The 18,145-nt window shown below is 40.0% G+C and overlaps 1 protein-coding gene across 3 annotated transcripts; it reads left to right on the forward strand.

Annotated features, from left to right (window-relative positions):
- The first annotated feature begins 451 nt into the window (after positions 1–451).
- On the forward strand, positions 452–17,784 carry ccdc50a (coiled-coil domain containing 50a). 3 transcript variants are annotated; one of them, XM_044043965.1, is made up of 13 exons: positions 452–799; positions 4,097–4,159; positions 6,679–6,808; positions 8,682–8,772; positions 9,210–9,312; positions 11,751–12,605; positions 13,343–13,491; positions 14,347–14,391; positions 14,992–15,135; positions 15,238–15,320; positions 15,403–15,512; positions 15,615–15,635; positions 16,076–17,784. In XM_044043965.1, the coding sequence occupies exons 1-13, from the start codon at positions 745–747 to the stop codon at positions 16,093–16,095; spliced, it is 1,869 nt and encodes a 622-aa protein (XP_043899900.1). In that variant the 5' UTR covers positions 452–744; the 3' UTR covers positions 16,096–17,784. The 3 variants fall into 3 exon arrangements, with proteins under 3 accessions (XP_043899900.1, XP_043899901.1, XP_043899902.1); XM_044043966.1 differs by lacking the exon at positions 15,615–15,635; XM_044043967.1 differs by lacking the exon at positions 11,751–12,605 and having other exon boundaries at positions 453–799.
- The last annotated feature ends 361 nt before the right edge of the window (positions 17,785–18,145 follow it).

Here is an 18,145-nt window from a genome sequence, read left to right on the forward strand (position 1 = left end):
CAGCTGACAGGGTGACATGCCATCACAGGGCCACATATAGAAACAAACAAACTCTCACACCTACAATCAATGACAGTTTGAACTGTGGGAGAAAAGGACAACTGGGAGAACATGGACAACCTGGAGAAAGCACACACAGGGAGAACATGAAAACTCCATGCAGAAAGGCTTTTGTTCCAACCGGGTCTTCTTGCTGTACAGCCAAGAGTTCTAACCACTACACCAACCGTGTGACCTATAGATATCATTTTAATAAAATAATTTCATAAATCAATGTATTATTTTGTAATCTGAAATAGCTCATAGATTATTATTCCTAGGAAATTACAAGTCTTTATCAGAGGTAAAAAAAAAGAAAGAAAAAAAGAATCAGAGCTGCAGACTACGTGGCATATATGAGCTTTTATTTTGAAGGTCCTAGGAGAAAATCCGGTGTTTGTTGTGTCTGACTCGACGATAGTAGGTTGTAGGAAGGAGGGACGCTCGTGGAGAAAATCTGACGCTAGCATCAGTAAAACAGCTGCCAAACAATCTCAACGGCGACGTATCGAGAGAGCGAGCGAGAGCGAGAGAGAGGCTACCGAAACTAATCAACAGGGCCGTCCAGCACCTGAACCATCAATCGGGTTTATGAGTCAAGGCAATCAATCAGGCTGCCGTTAACCTTCGGAAGAAGCGTGGACGTATAATTCACCGTCAGCTGGGCTGTGTTGTTTTTTTTTTTTACTTACTACCGGCGTCATCATGGCTGAATGTAACATTAGCATCGACCAGAAAAAGCTACCTGGAGTGAAAGAGGGTAACGTCCATAATAACATAGTTTGACGTAGCTAGCTGGCTAGCATTAGCACTTAAGCTGATGAACTGAATGAGTACAGGTGTTTGTGTTACTGTCGCCTTCACCACGGTTACGATTAGCACACCTTTGCTAATGGGTGCTAGCACATTAACGTTATTCCTCACGACTCCGTTTAGACCACTTAACCTGTGTGGTGCAGGTGTTGTGGCAGATTAAATGTGTGTCCAGGCTATAATACTATTATCCTTTATCAATGGGGTAGGGCAATGATTTGTGACACTTTCTGACTGTGGTGAAATGGTGGCAGCCACGAAGTCATGTGGGTTAAAAACACTGTAGGTGGGTGACTCTATAGCCTTAATACATGTCACAATTCGTATTACATCTATGACAATATCAAAATCTCACGGTAAGACAACACCGCAATAACCAGTCCACGCTACGATATTTATTGTTAAAGTTACGCAGGTCGTGGAGACCACCCATCCGTGTTGAGTGAGATTCTACCTTTAGCCTGTTTTATAGAAGCTGGTAGTAGTGCTTGACCAAAGTATGTCAAAGATGTTTGCTTGGAAGACGTATGGTGTGATACTGCCACAGGTCCAGGACAGTATTGGGGCTCCTTTGTCCTTGTGTAGATGAAAAATGTACACAATCTGTGCATCTGAAATTCATATCTGACACTTTGCATTTGGCTGTAAAATCTGTATAGTGCTCTGAAACGTTGTTCTTAAAAATTTGAACTCACTACCACTCTCGCACATGACTTTTGTGCACACCACAAACCATTATCAACTACTGCTTCCATACTCTTTCAACAACAGCAGGTAAAAGTTGGAGCATTTACACTGAAACAGATATTGGCTGAGATGTTGTGCTGGTGGAAAGTACTCAGCTGTTGAACAGGATGCTTGTTATTCTGGTCAGAGACTTGCGGACGTCTCCACTGCATGACCAGTCTGCAGAGGGAAAGGCTGAAAAAAGATGCTGGGGAAATTTCAGTGTCATCTCTTGTGTATTTGAAACAGTAAATATTGTGAGAAATCACGTTTTCTTGTACTGTTACTCAAGATTAACTGAGCTTGTGTTTTGAAAGCTCAAGCTGCATGTCAAATAACTGTCTGTTGTGGTGCTGATGTGTGAACCTAAATATCTTGGGTTAGGGTTGGGGTTATCTTGCAAATGTTGCTTGTTGTTGAAAAATCCTGCTCTTAGTTAAATGCTGACTTTTGAGAAGTCTTGTGGTTTAAAAGTTATTTAGGGAAATTGTCTCACAAACTTAAAGCATAGTTTAAAAACAACCATCGTTTTTTTTACTGCACTAGCCATGGCAAATCTCAGGTTTCTTTGCTAAGAAGATTAAGCATATGGTTGAAAATGGATGTGTAATTAAATCCCATACTGATTTGAAGCATGTGGGTGATGTCTTGCCCTTCCCTTGAGTATTGCAACCACTCACCCCGTCTGTCATCCTCCCTTCTGCTGCATTCAGACAATATGCACCACTCATGTGATGTTTGTTTGGGTCCAATCTTGTTTTTTTAGATCTATGTATCTTAACACATAGAAAATGAGTAATACTTGTGAGAGCAGATGATGGCTCATGAGACTGGCAATATGAGCTTCTGGACTATGCAGGAAAACTAGGAGATGACTTAAATAGAAGATTAGTGTCAAATAATGGTTTTAAAACAGCTGAATAAACTGTACGTGTATTAATTATTTCTCAAAACAAGATTAGGTGAAAGAAATTCTTAAGTCAAGCGCAGCAGGGTGGTGAATGGCTTTATTTTCCCCTATTTGTGATGTTGACTGAACCGTAGAAGCAGCTGCCATACTTTCAGTACATATTGTACATCTTGTGCTAAAAGCTCCACATCCGGAATTAGCCGAGGTTATGTTTAGTTTCTGTTTTTAAGAAAACTGTCAACAGTTAAAGACTCATAGATCCTAAATAGTCAAAGGGAGAATAACAAAAAAAAGTTGTCTGGCTCTTTTCAGAACACATTAGATTGATGTGTGGTGATGGTGTTGGAGTTTTGAGGGGAGAAGTCCCCACCTACAACAGTCAACCATTGTTTTCCAGAATGAATGTTCACACTCTCAGATCAGTGATTTTGAAACCATAGATGGAAAGTGCTGTAATTTAAATTGACTAATTTGTGATACTAATCTATTTACATTTGGAACTTTTGGCTCAAAAGGGATAATACTCAGTAGGTTTGATGAGGCAAAGTGCAATGACTCAGTGCACAGTCATTACACAACAACTGTGAGTTTGGCATGTTAGATATGCGTATAATTGAGTACTTGATTTTTGATGTAATGGGGGCGGTTGTGTCTGTGAGCTTTGGCCAAGTGATCATGTTTTCTAGTCACACTTGGCTTCATGAAGCATTTGTTCAGGTGATTGATGCGTGATCTCAGGTTGTCTGTTGGTCTTCACATATTGCTTATTTTAAAAGTTTGATTTATTCATTTAATTAATAAATTGTGGTTGATGAGCAGGGTTTTGGGTACATCACATGTTTATCTTACAACTTGAATATGTCTGTGTTGTAAGGTGATCACACAAAAGGCTGTAGGGAACTGTATGTACATATATGCTTATCAGTAACATGGCTACAGCACTTCTAAGTTAAGGAAAGGCTTGCTTTCTTCTTAGTTTTGTTTTTAGCCAAAGTAAGACCTGTGCTTCCTCATTTACAGTTTCACTTCATGTCTGTGGTGATGCAAAAAATATCCCAAAAATGGCAGTAGAGGGTCAGGCAGGGACAAGATGTGTTTATCTGGTCAAACTTTTAAGCATTAGCAACTTTTTGTGGGCACTTCTATGTGGTTTATGTCGTACTTCAGCCTGTTTATAGCTGTCATCCTTTAATACTTTAATTGCGCTCTTGCCGCCGCCTGTCTTTCTTGACCATGTTCAATACAATAATGTCACCAGATGAAACAAGACTGATGCACTGCCATAGTGGCGTGGAGCTGATGTACTTAATCATGACTGTGAGAACTTATCGAACAATGGTTTTAATGTAACATTTTATATTCAAAAGTTACACACTGCAGTTTTAATTTGTTTACCTGTTAATTTAGTCTACCTGTTCTTGGTTGTTTTGTAAATCAAATAATCATGTAGGCAGATATGTCAGGTTTTGTAACACTTAATACACATCACATCTAATATCTGTTACTTATAATTTGACTTAAATAAATGCATTGTTTAGAGTTGGCCTGAGTAAGAACTTTTTTTTCAGGTTTGTTTTACATTTCAGTGTCTTTCTTTTTTTTCCCCAGTGTGCCGAGACTTTGCCGTGCTGGAGGACCACTGTCTGGCCTATAACCTCCAGGAACAAGAAAGTAAGAGGCTTATTTCATCTGAAGGGGCATGTGACTTCTTATTCTAAACATCTGTTTTTCTGCTTTCTGTGTTCCTAAATATGACTGCATGTGAAACTTCAGAGAAAAAGGGCCTTTGATGGTTACTGTTCTTTATTAAACGGGGGGAAAAAAGTCCATGGAGCTCATGGGTACTTCCATTCTGTTGAAACACTTAAATAATTTATTGTCATATGTGTTCTACATCAGAGCTATTGTGCTGTTTTTTTTCCCCCTGCTGCTGTTCTAGTTGGAATATGTATTTGGACCTTAATGGTAAAAACACTAACCCTCTCTCAAACGTATCCCTTTTGGAATATGTGTTAAGTCTGTCAGTAAAATAAAGTAATCTTGCATAACCCCTTCTTCAGCCACAACAGACCTGTATAAGCAAGGCAGTGGTAGAATACAGTAGAGTTGTGTATGTGATTAGCTGGGATCACATTAATAATGTGTGCTGCAGCTGTTTCACAGAGAAGCCTTAGTCAGGATTGGATATTAAAACTGCAACGAGGGTTTTTATCTTGAACTCACTGACGGTTGTCTCTAAATGAGTCTGTGTGTGTGTGCGTGCGCGCACATGGACACAGTCCCTAACAGTTTTGTGTGTGCGTCTAATGTTAGATCAGCTGCTGCCTTTATGCAAGCTTATTTGTCATGATGCTTTTTTACATCATTAAATACACAAAGACACTCGCTCTCGGGTGAGTTCCACTGTGCATTTTTTTTTCCACCAAGCACATCAATATTAACTGTTTGACCCCAGTGATTAGTATTACATCCATCCACATTATATTTTTGTTTTCATCCACACGACCCTGGTGTGTTGGAGCACCTAAAACTGAGAAGTTTAGAAATGCAGTTTGCTGTTTTAGTTTGAAAACTCCATGGTAGCATTTTAGTCTGGATGTTCATAGAGACAAAAAGGAAGGCTCAGGGTTAGAAGTGTTTAAGGACTGCTATTTGTCTACTGGTGGTTAAAGCTAAACATTTTTTTGCCATGATGCACACCCAGAAATAAGATGGAGAATGAGTGTTGACAATAAACCTGCCAGTAGATGCAACGGATAGAGAAGAAGTTAGAGTAAGGCAACATTACAGATGCCAACTGCAATAAAACAGCAAGAACAAACATCCAACACGACGTTGTGTACAGAAAATGCTTCGCTCTTCTGTACAACAGTTTACTGTTGTGGGTCCATGAATATGAAAGAATCAATTATGCTGTAAGCTCTGCAAGAAAGAAGGCCAAATGTCAGCTGTGTGTTTTAGCTGTGATTGATTAGATCTTGGCTTGTGTTTTCATTAACCATGTTAAAGCCTTGGGTGATCCCATAACCAAGGCTCATCTCCCTTTGATCCTTTTGTTTTGCCTCATTAACTGATCTGACTTGAGCTAGAAAAATGTTTGTTTCCCTTTTGACCCCTTAAGGTCATTAAGCCATAGCCCGACAGTCCTAATTATGCAGTGTACCTTTTATCCTGGGTCAAATCAACAGATGGTCGTCCCAAAGGTGACTTTTTAACACACGCAGTTTTCAGCTGGCTCCATTTTTCATTGAAAATGATGGGCATGTGAAACACTGCAGAATACAAATGTTGAATGGAAAATATTTCTGGCACGTTTCTGGAATATTCTCTCTCTATTTTAGTGGACAACTACATGTCTGAGGTTTAGTCTATCAAACGCCACTCCACTTTTTCTGAATGACAGGAGACCTCTTCAAGGTTGAGTTTGTTAAATTAAGAAATGTTACGGTGTCTGGTCGTGTTTTTTTCCTGCGATGAAAGATGAATCAATTATCTTGTTGAAAAGCGTGGCAGTGGATAAATGATAGCCTTATCTTGGGCCGCAACATCAGATTTGTCCTCAAATATTTTTGTTGTGGAGTCATAAATTTGTACAATTTATCAGCGTCATACTAAAAAAAGAAAAGAGATCAATGTCAAACCTTTGACTTTTTAACCAAGTTGCCAGAGCTGTGACTCACAGTCTCCCCATTCAATCTGACCAGTGAAAGATCAGGAACTTTATGGAGCCTCTCGCAGGGTAAATTGCCAAATGTAATTTGGCGCTTTTCACATGAAAGCTTGGAACAAATCGATAGGCAGGTGAAACAGAACTGAGCGAGGTGAGTGATGCTTTCCATGCTTACAAAGCACTTGGAGTGCGTCAGCAAGCAGGATTTATCATCTGTTATGGCCCACAACGTGCCATCACACAGCCTTGGAACGATGCCTCAGCTGCGAACATTCATTTCTCAGTGACTAAGAGTGCTCCCTGTTTATTACCAGAGACCGAAGTGTCTTGTCCTCGATCTCGTTCTCTACAGGCCATCAAAACAACTACTCCTTACAGAGAAGAAGACAAGAAAGTGTGGATCTGTAAATAAGCTCGTAATTGTTCTGCTATTCATCATCAATCTAATTCCTCTTGTACTGCAGGACAGCCACCTGACCTACGCTGAGCAACGCTAATGTTTATGTGTTTGTGTCTACAGTCGAGAGCCACTTGGCGTCCAATGTCCATAAAAGCCGCCTGGTGCAGAACGACCTGCAGGTTGCCAAGAAGCTGCAGGAGGAGGAGGACAAGAGGGCCAAGCTCCAGAACCAGAAACAGCACACTGACATGTGGGTGTCTCTCTCACACCATAAGTCACGTGTACATACACAAACAAACCACATTTTTTATAGTGTTTGTGTAATGGATGATACAGCTTTTTTGTTTGGCTAAGAGAGAGCATGTGACTGACATGACAGAAAACTAATTGAATAGAGTTGCAATAAGAAGCATCTAATTCTGTATAGAGAAGATCTTTGCTGGTGTAGTGTTTATGTAACATTTTTATGTTACTGCATATGTACATATACGTATAAGCATTGCCAAAACTATACAGCCACATTGGCCTTACCAAATTAAAGCTGTGTTCAGTCGCACTAGTGTAAAATGGATTTATATCTTCTCTGTAATTGTTTGCTATTAAGCTCAACCAGGTCAATGTTTGAAACACACGCATACATAGCAAGCTATGGCAGTTGCACCCCTAGGAAGAGGCCAGATGCTCCACCACGGATGCTAGCCAATTCTGCTTGTCATGTGTAGAGCTCACGCTACCATCCACCCCGCTGCTCTTGCCAGTGCTTCTTCACCCTTTCACACGTTTGACTTAACATCAGAGAAACAGGAAGGTGCAGTTTCACTTGTCAGGGTATAGTGATAAAGGCATGCTACATGTATGATGCAACAGCCAACAGTGTTCTATCGTCTGCGGGGTTAAAAACAGGTGAGGCGCTGGCTGGTGAAGCTGTTATACCTCTCATGTATGTCTACACACAGAAAAACTATCTTTGCACACCAGCCTTTCCAGGGAGATTCTTTCGCTGTCAAAATCACGTTGTTTATAGATGTGAGTGAACCAAACTGAGCTGCCGAGCTCAGCTGTGCGTCAGACGCATTCCTGCCACTATCAAAACACAAGTCAATTTTCTCTCATCTTTGATGGATTCAAAGTCGTTTTCTAGGTGTGTACGGTGCTCTTTGGCAATATAGAATATTTCATCATACATGGCATATTATGATATGGCCGGGATAGAGAGTTTTTGGTTTTGCCAGTGCTTGGAAAATCTTAGTCATCCATATTAAATCAGTCAATACTGGAACATTTGAGATTGAGATGTACTGAGAAAAATATTAAATAGATCGCAACAGAAACGATAACGGGTCATTACAGACCATTACCTATTGAACAAATATGAGAGAAGTACTATTATGTCATAGCGACAGACAGTGGCCCAAGGCATTGTGTTCTCAGATAAACTGATGAGAATTTGGTGATTGAAGATCAAATATCACTGTGACCATGGTTTTCATTTTATCAACGGGCCTTGGGGAATTTCTTCCCATTGTTAAAAGATGCACTTGAAAGATTTTGGTGGTCAAATGTCAAGGTGATTGTGACTTTATATCAAGAACACCTGTAGGAAGTCTCATAACATCTATCTCATCATAACATCTTTTCTTTTCTTTTTTTTTAAATAACATCTATCTCAAACATTTATTTGTACTCACTACTCAGAGATGATGTAATTCGATGTGTGATAAAGGTGTTATCTTTTGAATGTGTTCTCTTTCATGTTTGGCCTAAATGTTCTCAGACTTGCTGATTATCTGCTTGGATTTGTGTGTTTAAAATTCAAGGTCACGCTGGCTTCACAAAACATTTTCTTGGCTTGTTAAACATTACATTAGTTCTAAACCAACAAACAGGTTAGATCTAGAAAACCTTATGTAGACTAAAACTTGGAAACATTGGTCAGAGGAGGCATACATCCACCAAGTGGCAAATTCAAATCCACATCAGAAGGATTTTACATGTTTACATGTTAAGTGTTAGTCATTTTGTTCATGTATTTTTGTTAGTCATTTTGTTCATGTATCTAATGTCATGTTCTCCCTCTTCCCCATACACACTTTGTAACACATGGGAATCTACGGGTACTTCAGCGAGCGCCAAGATAATGAGATTGCCCAGGAGATTCAGGAAGAACTGGCTCGACAGGCAGAACAACAACGACAGCAGGAAGAAGAAGATGCGGTGAGAAACACACTCACATGCACACACACAGTGTGAGACATTTTTGCACATTCAAGCACAATGTACTGTAGGGTCACATCTACCCATCAATACATCCACCTGTCAATGACTTGACAGGTGGATTTATTGATTGCTTATGATGGGTGGGTCACTTCACTGATCATTGAACTGATGTAAGCCATAGTAACAAAGCCTTAATGAAAAGCAGAGATCGGGATTCTGTGGTCTCTTTTAATAATAACAAAAATTGTCCAACTGGCATAATTGGATTCTGCTGTGTTGTTTTATCTAACATCAGGGAATGATTAATCCAACCACTAAAATCTGCATAAACTACATTCCAAAGTTTCAGTGATATGACACATTTGTTACAGATTTGTCCTTTTTTCATATTCATATCAGCCAACACGTTTAACTGTTGCCTTATTTTTTTGTAGGCCATAGCTCGTAAACTACAGGAGAAGGAGATGAAAGAAGAAAAGAGGAGGAAAAAACAACTGGAGGCAAACGTCGAGGAGGATTACTTTGAGGATCACGGAGGTGGGGAGAGCTCCATTAGCCCCATTGGCTCATGCTAATGTGAGGCTGTTGCTGTGTCATGTGTGTCTAATATTTATTCATTACCCCTAAGAGTCTTTGAGTTTGAGAACATAGGGATATAAATGCTGTTCTTTTCATCAACTGAGTTTTTTTTTTTAATTTAAGCTATGCATTAATGTAGCGTGTGCTTTTGGTGCTGAGTGACTTGAGACAAATATATTGGAGTGTTAGGCAGATAGACTAGAGTACTACTACTAGAGTTGCTACTGAAGAACAAAACCAACAGGAAATGAATTTGTCCAGTATTGAGATGCAGATTGAATAGATATCAACCTCAGATGTTGTATGAATCTCTAGTTAGGAGCCAAGTGCATTTAAAAAAAACTTCTCCATTTAAAGCCAACACATTTTGTTCATGAGAATCCACTTTAAACCTTTTTTCATGTACCTGGTGGGCACGATTCATCTCTCTGGAGACCTGTTGGAGCTTTAAGGGAAAGAGCTACTCATTTTAAGTTTAGTTTTTTCTTGTTGCCCTCTTTCAACTAAACTATGTAGGTGACTGATACCAAGAGGCTGATTGTGCACACTCAGTGGGTGTGAACATTAACTTCACAACAGAAACCACTCTGTTCTCTCTGTCCTTCCTTTTTTGCTCTCAGCAATTTGTTTTGATGACCCAGTACATCCACTGGCAGATTGCTGTTGTGTTGGTCCTTAAGTCAAATGATAGCGACACATAATGTTTAGTCTGTTCCCACTTCTCAGTTGTTTGTATAGGGAAACCATGCAATGCAAAACAGGGAGAGGCAAGAGAGTAATTTCCTGGGTGGGGTTTGAAGTGTACACAGTGTTGCATAGGCACAGTCATGTGACTTATTTGTTGACACAAATAGGACTGGTCAAGTGCCTTCAGCTGTACATGTACACCTGTCTGTTTCTAAAGACGGCACTTTGCCCTTACTGACTGTGACTGTTCTCTCTATACTTGAATATTTATCACTTGCTCTGTTCTGTGCATGGAAGTTGTATATTCAAGGTTTGAAAAGTTACTGAATGTTGGATAGAGTGGTTGAAATAGTTCCTTATTCCTTAGATGAAGGAATACATTAAGTCAGAAAGTCTAAATGAAAACTTCTCTGACCTGGATTTTGGTTGTTTTGTAGCATAATACTATATCTTTCAGTGTATGTATTGGTGTAGTAAATATGTAATTTACCACAGCTGTAAGGTGCTGGAAAAACATGAAAACTGACCTGTGAAGTGGCTTGAAAAGTGCTTGAATTTAACCATGAAAAAGTTGTTAAACCTTGATGTGCACCCTTGTGTTTTGCATAGCCACCCACATCAAATCTCCCTGCTCAGTTTGTGTGTATTCAATGTACATACAACTGCAGGCGTGTGAATGATCTTACAAAGGAACAAAGATTCAGTTGCTTTGTTTACTCTGTCTGCTACTCTAAGTAAGTGACCTAACAGTTAGTAACAAGAGACATTATTAAATTGTAGAGTCTTGCCTTTCACAAATGTTTTAAGACTCAGTCTTAGAGGTTTTTTTTACTACCCGGTTATGGGTTACATAATTTAAAAAAGCTTTTAACACATGTACACTCCTGTGATGTCATTCAGCTGTTAATTTCGCTGTGTTATTGGCTGATCCCCCCCCACGGGAAAAAAATAGACGACTAGCTGTATGTTTCTTCTCATTATGGTTGCACATAAATCAGTACGTCTGCAACTGATACATTTCAGACATGAAAAAGATGTATTAAAAAGTGAAATAAGATGGAAGAGAGCAACAGCCAGCCATACCCCTATGTGGCAGATGTCAATCAGGCTGTGCATGGCTTTAATTTAAAATTTAAACATCAACAGAGTCCATCAGACGTTAAGTAGCAGTTTAAATAGCTGGAATTCCATTGAGCTGACTCTGTGCATAGAGGACCTGCCTCTGCTGTGTGCTTCCTTGTTTTTCATCTCTTTTGTTTTCATTTAAACTTTTGTCAGTCACAGGCCAACTCCCTGCAGGATGGAGTCTAACCGATGAACATGTTGTTCAAGTTCAATTATTTTCCTTAAGTCAGTCATGCTGTGGTTAATGCGCTGTATTTTCCAGGTTGCCGAAATGTGCCATGTTGTCGGCTATGCTACTTTTATGCTACTATGTCGCATAAAAAGTTTGAAAAGATGAGGTTTTCCACTTTTAATTAAAAGTAATAACAATCTTGACATTTTGGGTGAAGTCTAATACCTACATTCTTAATACTTGCATTTACTCCATCTTTTGACCATCACTGTCCTTGTCAGTGCCATGTGGAGCTCAGTGCTTTACTAATCAGCTCAGCCTAACTCATTCTCGTCTGTCATTTTTCACCTCATGTTGTCATCAACCATCATCGTTCTCTCCACCCTTGCTCCTTCATGTCTATGCTGCTCAGCTGCAAGAAGACCTCTTGATTTGGACAAACACCCTCGCCACGCATCAACTTCACCAGGTCATTATGATGCACATGCTCTGGTGAGCTCACATCGTGATTACTCCCCAGATTACAGCTCAACGGAGCCCAAAAGGAGCAGATACCCAAGGCAGGAGCCAGCAGCACCCCACAGCCGCTCCAGATACCCGGAGCACTACTTGACAGAGGGGGGGCGAAACAGGCATGCAGATCCTTATCCAGAGCACCTGCTGCCCTCTAAAGGCAAGCATGGGGACAGGTACCCAGAGTATGAACCCACAGAGACTGGCAGAACCAGAGGCCCTGATGACCAAGAGAGAGTGGTGAGGAGGAAGGAGAGACCACACAGACCACCTCAGCCACATATACCCATAGAGAGAGACAAGGCCTGGGACAGAGAAAGAGACAGACAACGTGACAAAGACCGGGTCAGAGACCTTGAAAGGGAGAAGCATATGGGAAAAGACCACAGGTTGGACAGGGAGCAGGACCTCAGAGGGGCGAGAGCAAGAGGAAGAGACCGGGAAAGATCCAGAGATAGAGGACATAGTCTGGACAGACAGCGAGAGAGAGACCGGCAAAAACAGAAAGAAAAAGACAGACAACGTGCAAGAACCAGGAGCAGGGAGAGAGGACTTGATGAGGATTATTTGGAGCAAGGTCATAGCAGGGACTGGACAAGGGAGGGCAGGGCACCCATCCACTCTGTTCATGAAGAGGTGTTTGAAGAACCCAGGAGTGATGAAGGGAGAGGGAACAGCAAGGGATTCTTGGACACTCAGCAGGGGGAGGGTCCCAGCAGAGAACGCATTTACACTCATCCCAACAGCGAGACAGGTACCACCCTGAGCCACCCTCTGGGCTCTGTTTGTGTGTGGTGTACTTGAGTTGCTTTCCTTCTGTCGCAAACTGGTGGTGGGTTGATCTACTGCAGTGTGGGTGTCACTAATAAAGACACTAATTTCCTTTGTGATCCTGTGGACTTTAAAGATTTCATAGTAATTCCTGTTATGATTCAGGTTTTAATTTGATTTGAAATGATTGGTTTTGTTGCTTCTGTGCTGTGGGTTTTGCTCATTCTTGCTTTTTCAGTTGTTTACAAGGCAAAACTGACACTGTGCTCTGACTGAAATGTGTGCTGTGATTTTTTAGTAAAATGGCTCCTCAATTTTTTTCAGCCAGGTGGTTTTCCCAAAGGGCTTCACTGCTGGAGAGCTGGTTTAATTGACTTTTAAAACACTAAACAGTGAAGATGCATTGCAGCCCCTTTGGGTGCCGTATGGCTCTAATCCACTTGTATAGTGATACTGAATGATCGGTTCAGTTAGACATTGATAGAAATTTTTGGTGATTTGAATGATTTCATTTTGACATGAACAAAACGCACCTTTCAAAAAAGTTGAATTTGATATTTTCTGTGTTGATTCACAGAAAATGTGCTGTTTCACGTTTGGATTTTTTAATATCATTTTCCGATGCCTTCAGCACAAAACAATGAATTAAAATGAAAAGGAATCGATCAATTGATATTGCAAATATGCAGCTGCAGGCCTAATTATTTGTTATTTTCACAGGTCGTATTGTGCACCGAGGGAGCGGATCAGTGATAGAAAGTGAGTATGAGCTGAATGAGGCCACCAAGGGGTTGACGAAGCTGGATATTCGAGAGCAGGAGTTGAAGGACATGGAGGTGGCCAGGAAGCTGCAAGAGGAAGAAGTCAAGGTGGGACAGTATTTTTGTTTATTTATACAAGAGTTTGTCTCTGAACTTATTTTTCTGTCTGAACCTGACCAAGCCCCAGAGGATATTGACCAAACCCGACTGTATTTTTTGTCGGACGGACGTTAAAGCTAAAGCTAAAGCTTTAGAAGTTAAAGCTTACTATCCTTGCTATCAGGGGAAAGGACATACTGGACGTTACATCCAGAAGGAAGCTGCAGTACTATAGTACCAGCCCCAAGCACACAATTCACACCTTATGAGTTATCACCAGCATGCATGATATAATTTCAGTCTCATCATTAAACTTCTTTGTTAACTACTTACATAATCCAACCATCGTGCGAGGAAAAAGATAACATCCACAGTGGATGGTTTAAATAGCCTATGTACTATGATCTATTTATTAAACATTTGCACCACATTTTCCCTACAGCAATTTTTAAATAATGCCGTTTGAGTCTACCCTATTTTACTCTGTATCACCAACAGAAAATGAAAATGGACTTGTCCAAACCTGGCCTGAACTGTGACCAACAGTGACATATTTATGTGCAAAATTAATATAACTTACTACTAATTATGGTACAGCAATCTGCCAAGACCGTAATGGTTCATGTTAAAAAAAACACAAACAATTCTTAATTTCTCGTAGTACAAATGCCGATTTGCACTAAACTTATTCCAATTACTGGAATAATATGCTTTGATGAAGTGAAATACTCTGATGTCTGTCTATGTTTTTTTTTTAAAACAAAACAAAAAAAGCATCCACAATGGCGTCAGTCTCTGTCATTTCCTGTGTTATAATGTCGAAACAGGAGAAACCGTGACTTTTTGATTGTTCTCTGCTTTCAGGCAAGCAAGGTACATGTTCGTGCAGCTCAAGTGGCACAGGATGAGGTAAGAGGCTGGAAAAATTTCTTCAACTGTCTCTGCTCTAATATTTAATTTCTTCTGCACTGCCAATTAAATCAGCTTTGTCATGTAATCTGAGTTTTGAATAGACATCATGTAAGGAGACGTAATCGAGGATCCATAATCCAGTGTTAATAACTGGGTTATTTGTTTTTTACGATGTCACCTACTGTTTCATGAGCTCGTCATCATGCATTGCCTGATGTACGCAGACTCGGCCTATGCAGAACGGACATTGAGTTGTACTTGCGGTGTTGTGGACACGGTCCACTGTCTGTCTCTGCCGTTGACCGCGCAGAACAATGAGCGAGTAATATTAAGCAAGTGGGTAAATTATGTGATGCCTGGGAAATAAAAATTGCAAGATCTCTGGTTCAACAAAGAAAATTCAAAAGACTGGCTTGCCCAAGATCCCACGAACAATCACTTGGTCAGAATCAATAAAAACTTACTGGTTGCCCTCCCATCTTAAACTGTGTTGGCACATTCGGTCCTTGAATTTGATGTTAATTTGATATGATTTAAAGTTTCTCTTCTTCGCTGTACATAGTATTGAGTTAAGTGCCTTCTGTTTGGATGTGGCAGGAAATCGCTCGACTGCTGATGGAACAAGAGAAAAAAGAGTACAAGAAGAATCGAGAACGGGAAAAGGAGAAGGAACGAGAGAGGGAGAGGTTGGCCATCGAGAGGATGGGAGTAGAAAGGAGGCGGCCAGAGGGCGATTACAGGGTAATTTTCCATAATCATACTAAAAATTAAGTCTTTCTTGTTGTGGTGACATATAAATGTTTCCACTGTGGTACAAAAACCATCATTTTTGTTTGTCTCCAGCCAAATTCAGAAGAAGTCGTTCGACCTAGAACGCGAGATGAGTACGAATACCAGAGGCAGAAGAACCACAAACAGCCTGCCAGGTACGAAATCATACATACTCCGTAAGTACAAAGTCCAGCATTACATTCATTTTCACTCTCTTTTATTCTCTTCCTGTCTTAGGCCTCCTCAGCCTCGTGCACACAACTATGAGAACGTTAACCCCGGCTATGGCTACCCGGACCACCCTGCTCCCCAGCGTGCTCCTGCGAGACCTGAGGCTGCTTACAAAGGTATGACGTAATGATGTAACCGAGGGGCTGTGTTTATTTACATAAAGTACTTTCACGTTCAATATTTTTCTAAGTAAATTATTGCTTTATCATTTCCTATAGCATATCAGAAGTGTGATGAAGGTGAGGGTCCTGACTTCATATTCAACAAAAGTGTTCATTTTGAATTTGTGGCTAAAATGTGCATTTGTTTAATATGATAAAATCTTAGTGACATGATTTCTTAGATTTTTATCTAAGAAAACCATTTTCTTAGATAAAAATGGTTTATTGGTGGTAAACCATTTTTGCAACCGATAGCACTTCAGTACATTTTACTAAGAGGTTATTTTAATTATTGATCACTAATAATCACAAAATCTTGCCAACTGCACCTTTTATCCATGACTTGAAATCCCAGAGCTGCAAGTCCTCACTAATTAGGCTAAAACTGTCAAGACATTCATGGTTCGCAACACTTGAGTGACCATGTTATAATCTCTGTTCTGAGGGCTTTGTTAGTGTAAACAGCAGAAATAATCTGATAAAGAATAACTGATCTCTTCTGTTTGTTTGTTTTTCAGGTGCCTATTACAAGCGGTGACTCAGGCTCTCTTCCACATCCAGACACGTTGGCCCATTCTTTACAGATATATAATATATATAAAAATGTGTCTTTTTTTGTTTTTAACCATTCGCACTCTGTTGGGTAAAAGCCTTGGGACAATCTAAGTTTGCAATGGTATTTTATTTTTATTTTTTTATGTATTTTCCATATCTTGCCCAGAATTAAAGAAATGGGCCTGTGAGTGCTGGAAGCACACTCGCACAGTTTTTTTTTTGTTTTTTTTTAAATTATGATTGATATGATTTCTTTTATCTGACTTAAGATCAAGACATGCCAAAAGAGCAGCCTTGTGACATAAACTCCCATGATTCTTAGCTGTTGAAGTAGAGGAACTGGCTCTCCATTTGCTGTGCTCATCATGTGCTGATGTTTCATCTGTGGACCATGTCATCACAGGGGCTCCTTGCTGGATTTAATCTCAGATTTCCTCATGACTCTTTATGGGACGTGCCCGTCTGGTCCACCGTGGATGCTACAGTGTCTTAGAACCAACACGGCAGCTGCTTTGTATCACCCATGCTGCAGGTGCACTCACCTGTCATGCTGTGCACGAAGACTCCGCAGGCCTTGTCCATGTGCCACACAACGTATGACTCTGGAGGAGTACATATACATTGCTGTATTAAAACAAAACAAAAAAAATAGCCTTTTATCAAGATGCTGGTAGTTTTGACATTATTACCAACTTGTTCCAGAGCAGAGGAAGTGGACCTTTGTGATGATCTATGGACATTTAAATGGTTGTTGGCGCTTTCAGCTTGTGAGGAGCACATTTTAACTCTTAATCTAAAAGCGGTCGGATGGAATTCTGTGTATGACTCACTGTTTCTATGTGCATGCTTACTGAAAGTGTACAACTGTGTACATGCATTTCAGCTTTGTATCCAATTGTCTAGCTTTCTATTCAGATTTTAGTCAGAAAGGGCTAAAGCCACAAAAAGACAATAATCTTCTTGTGAATGAACAAAATAAGTGCTCGCTCCTATTCTGCTGGATCGTCTATGAATTCCCTGCCCCTTTTTATTAGCAGTTGCCATTAGCAAACCTAAAGTAGCTCATAACAACAGAAATGAAATGCATGTGCATTGCTTGTCTGTGTCAAACCTGAATTCATGCTTGTGCTTATGGCACAGAAGTGTGCGATTGAATATCTGCTTTTGGTTTATTTAAATGTAATTGTTTTGTTTTTTTCTTCATGAAATTTGTGTGACCAAATCATGTGTTCCATTGTGGCAAATTTAAGTTTCTTGCGTCCCAACCAAAAAGGGAGACTTTTATTTTATACAGTATTTTGTTGCTCTTTCCTCTCATTGTTGCATAGGTTTTGTTCCGTGGAAAAAAAGTCCTCTGATCTTTGTCTCAAACTCAAAGGCAGAAATCTCTTCCTGTCTTCAGAACAAGCAAACAATCCCACAATAGAAGTTCATTTAGACGGAGGGGAAATTTACACAAGTGAAGCTGGAAAGTTGACATTAATGTATGTCACTATAAGGGACCTATTTGAGTTTATTTTCTGTTCATATTGAATAGAGATGATGTAACAACATATTTTATTTTGAGCTTTTTGTTTTACTGAGACTGGTTTCAGGCAGAACATTCAGGTGGACTCGAATGGGGTTTCGGAGCTGCTTTCATGTTCTTTTGCAATAAATGTTGCTGAAAGTATGAGTTGCGTTCTAAACTGTGCAGTCGTCTTTGTGTGTGTGAAATGTTTGTTATTGAGGACATGCAGCAGTACTGTATGTGCTGGTGTAATTGAATTGATCATGTTTTAATGTTGATGGAATGGGATTTGTGCCATATGTTTGTTTTTCTTTCAGGGACTTGATTTTGGGAAAAGCTTAAAGTCGAGGTTGAGGCTAATCTACCACCCTCACCAAGGTGGGTCTCCTACTTTGTTGTTTGATTAGAGCACCACCTTGTGGACATGTTGGAAGCTAAGAAAATGTATTTATCAACCAAACGGGTGTGATCTTGATGTGTCTTGGTTTAATCATGACTATTGTGCATGAGACTGGATTATTTG

Source organism: Solea senegalensis, linkage group LG14 (assembly GCF_019176455.1).
Source record: "Solea senegalensis isolate Sse05_10M linkage group LG14, IFAPA_SoseM_1, whole genome shotgun sequence".
Taxonomy (NCBI): Eukaryota; Metazoa; Chordata; class Actinopteri; order Pleuronectiformes; family Soleidae; genus Solea; species Solea senegalensis.

What these genes read in the sequence shown, in the direction of transcription:
- ccdc50a (XM_044043965.1), top strand. Translation starts at nt 745, where the DNA reads ATGGCTGAATGTAACATTAGCATCGACCAGAAAAAGCTACCTGGAGTG. An exon ending in TAACCTCCAGGAACAAGAAA is followed by an intron (nt 4,160 to 6,678) that starts GTAAGAGGCTTA and finishes TTGTGTCTACAG; the next exon opens with TCGAGAGCCACTTGGCGTCC. An exon ending in AGCAGGAAGAAGAAGATGCG is followed by an intron (nt 8,773 to 9,209) that starts GTGAGAAACACA and finishes ATTTTTTTGTAG; the next exon opens with GCCATAGCTCGTAAACTACA.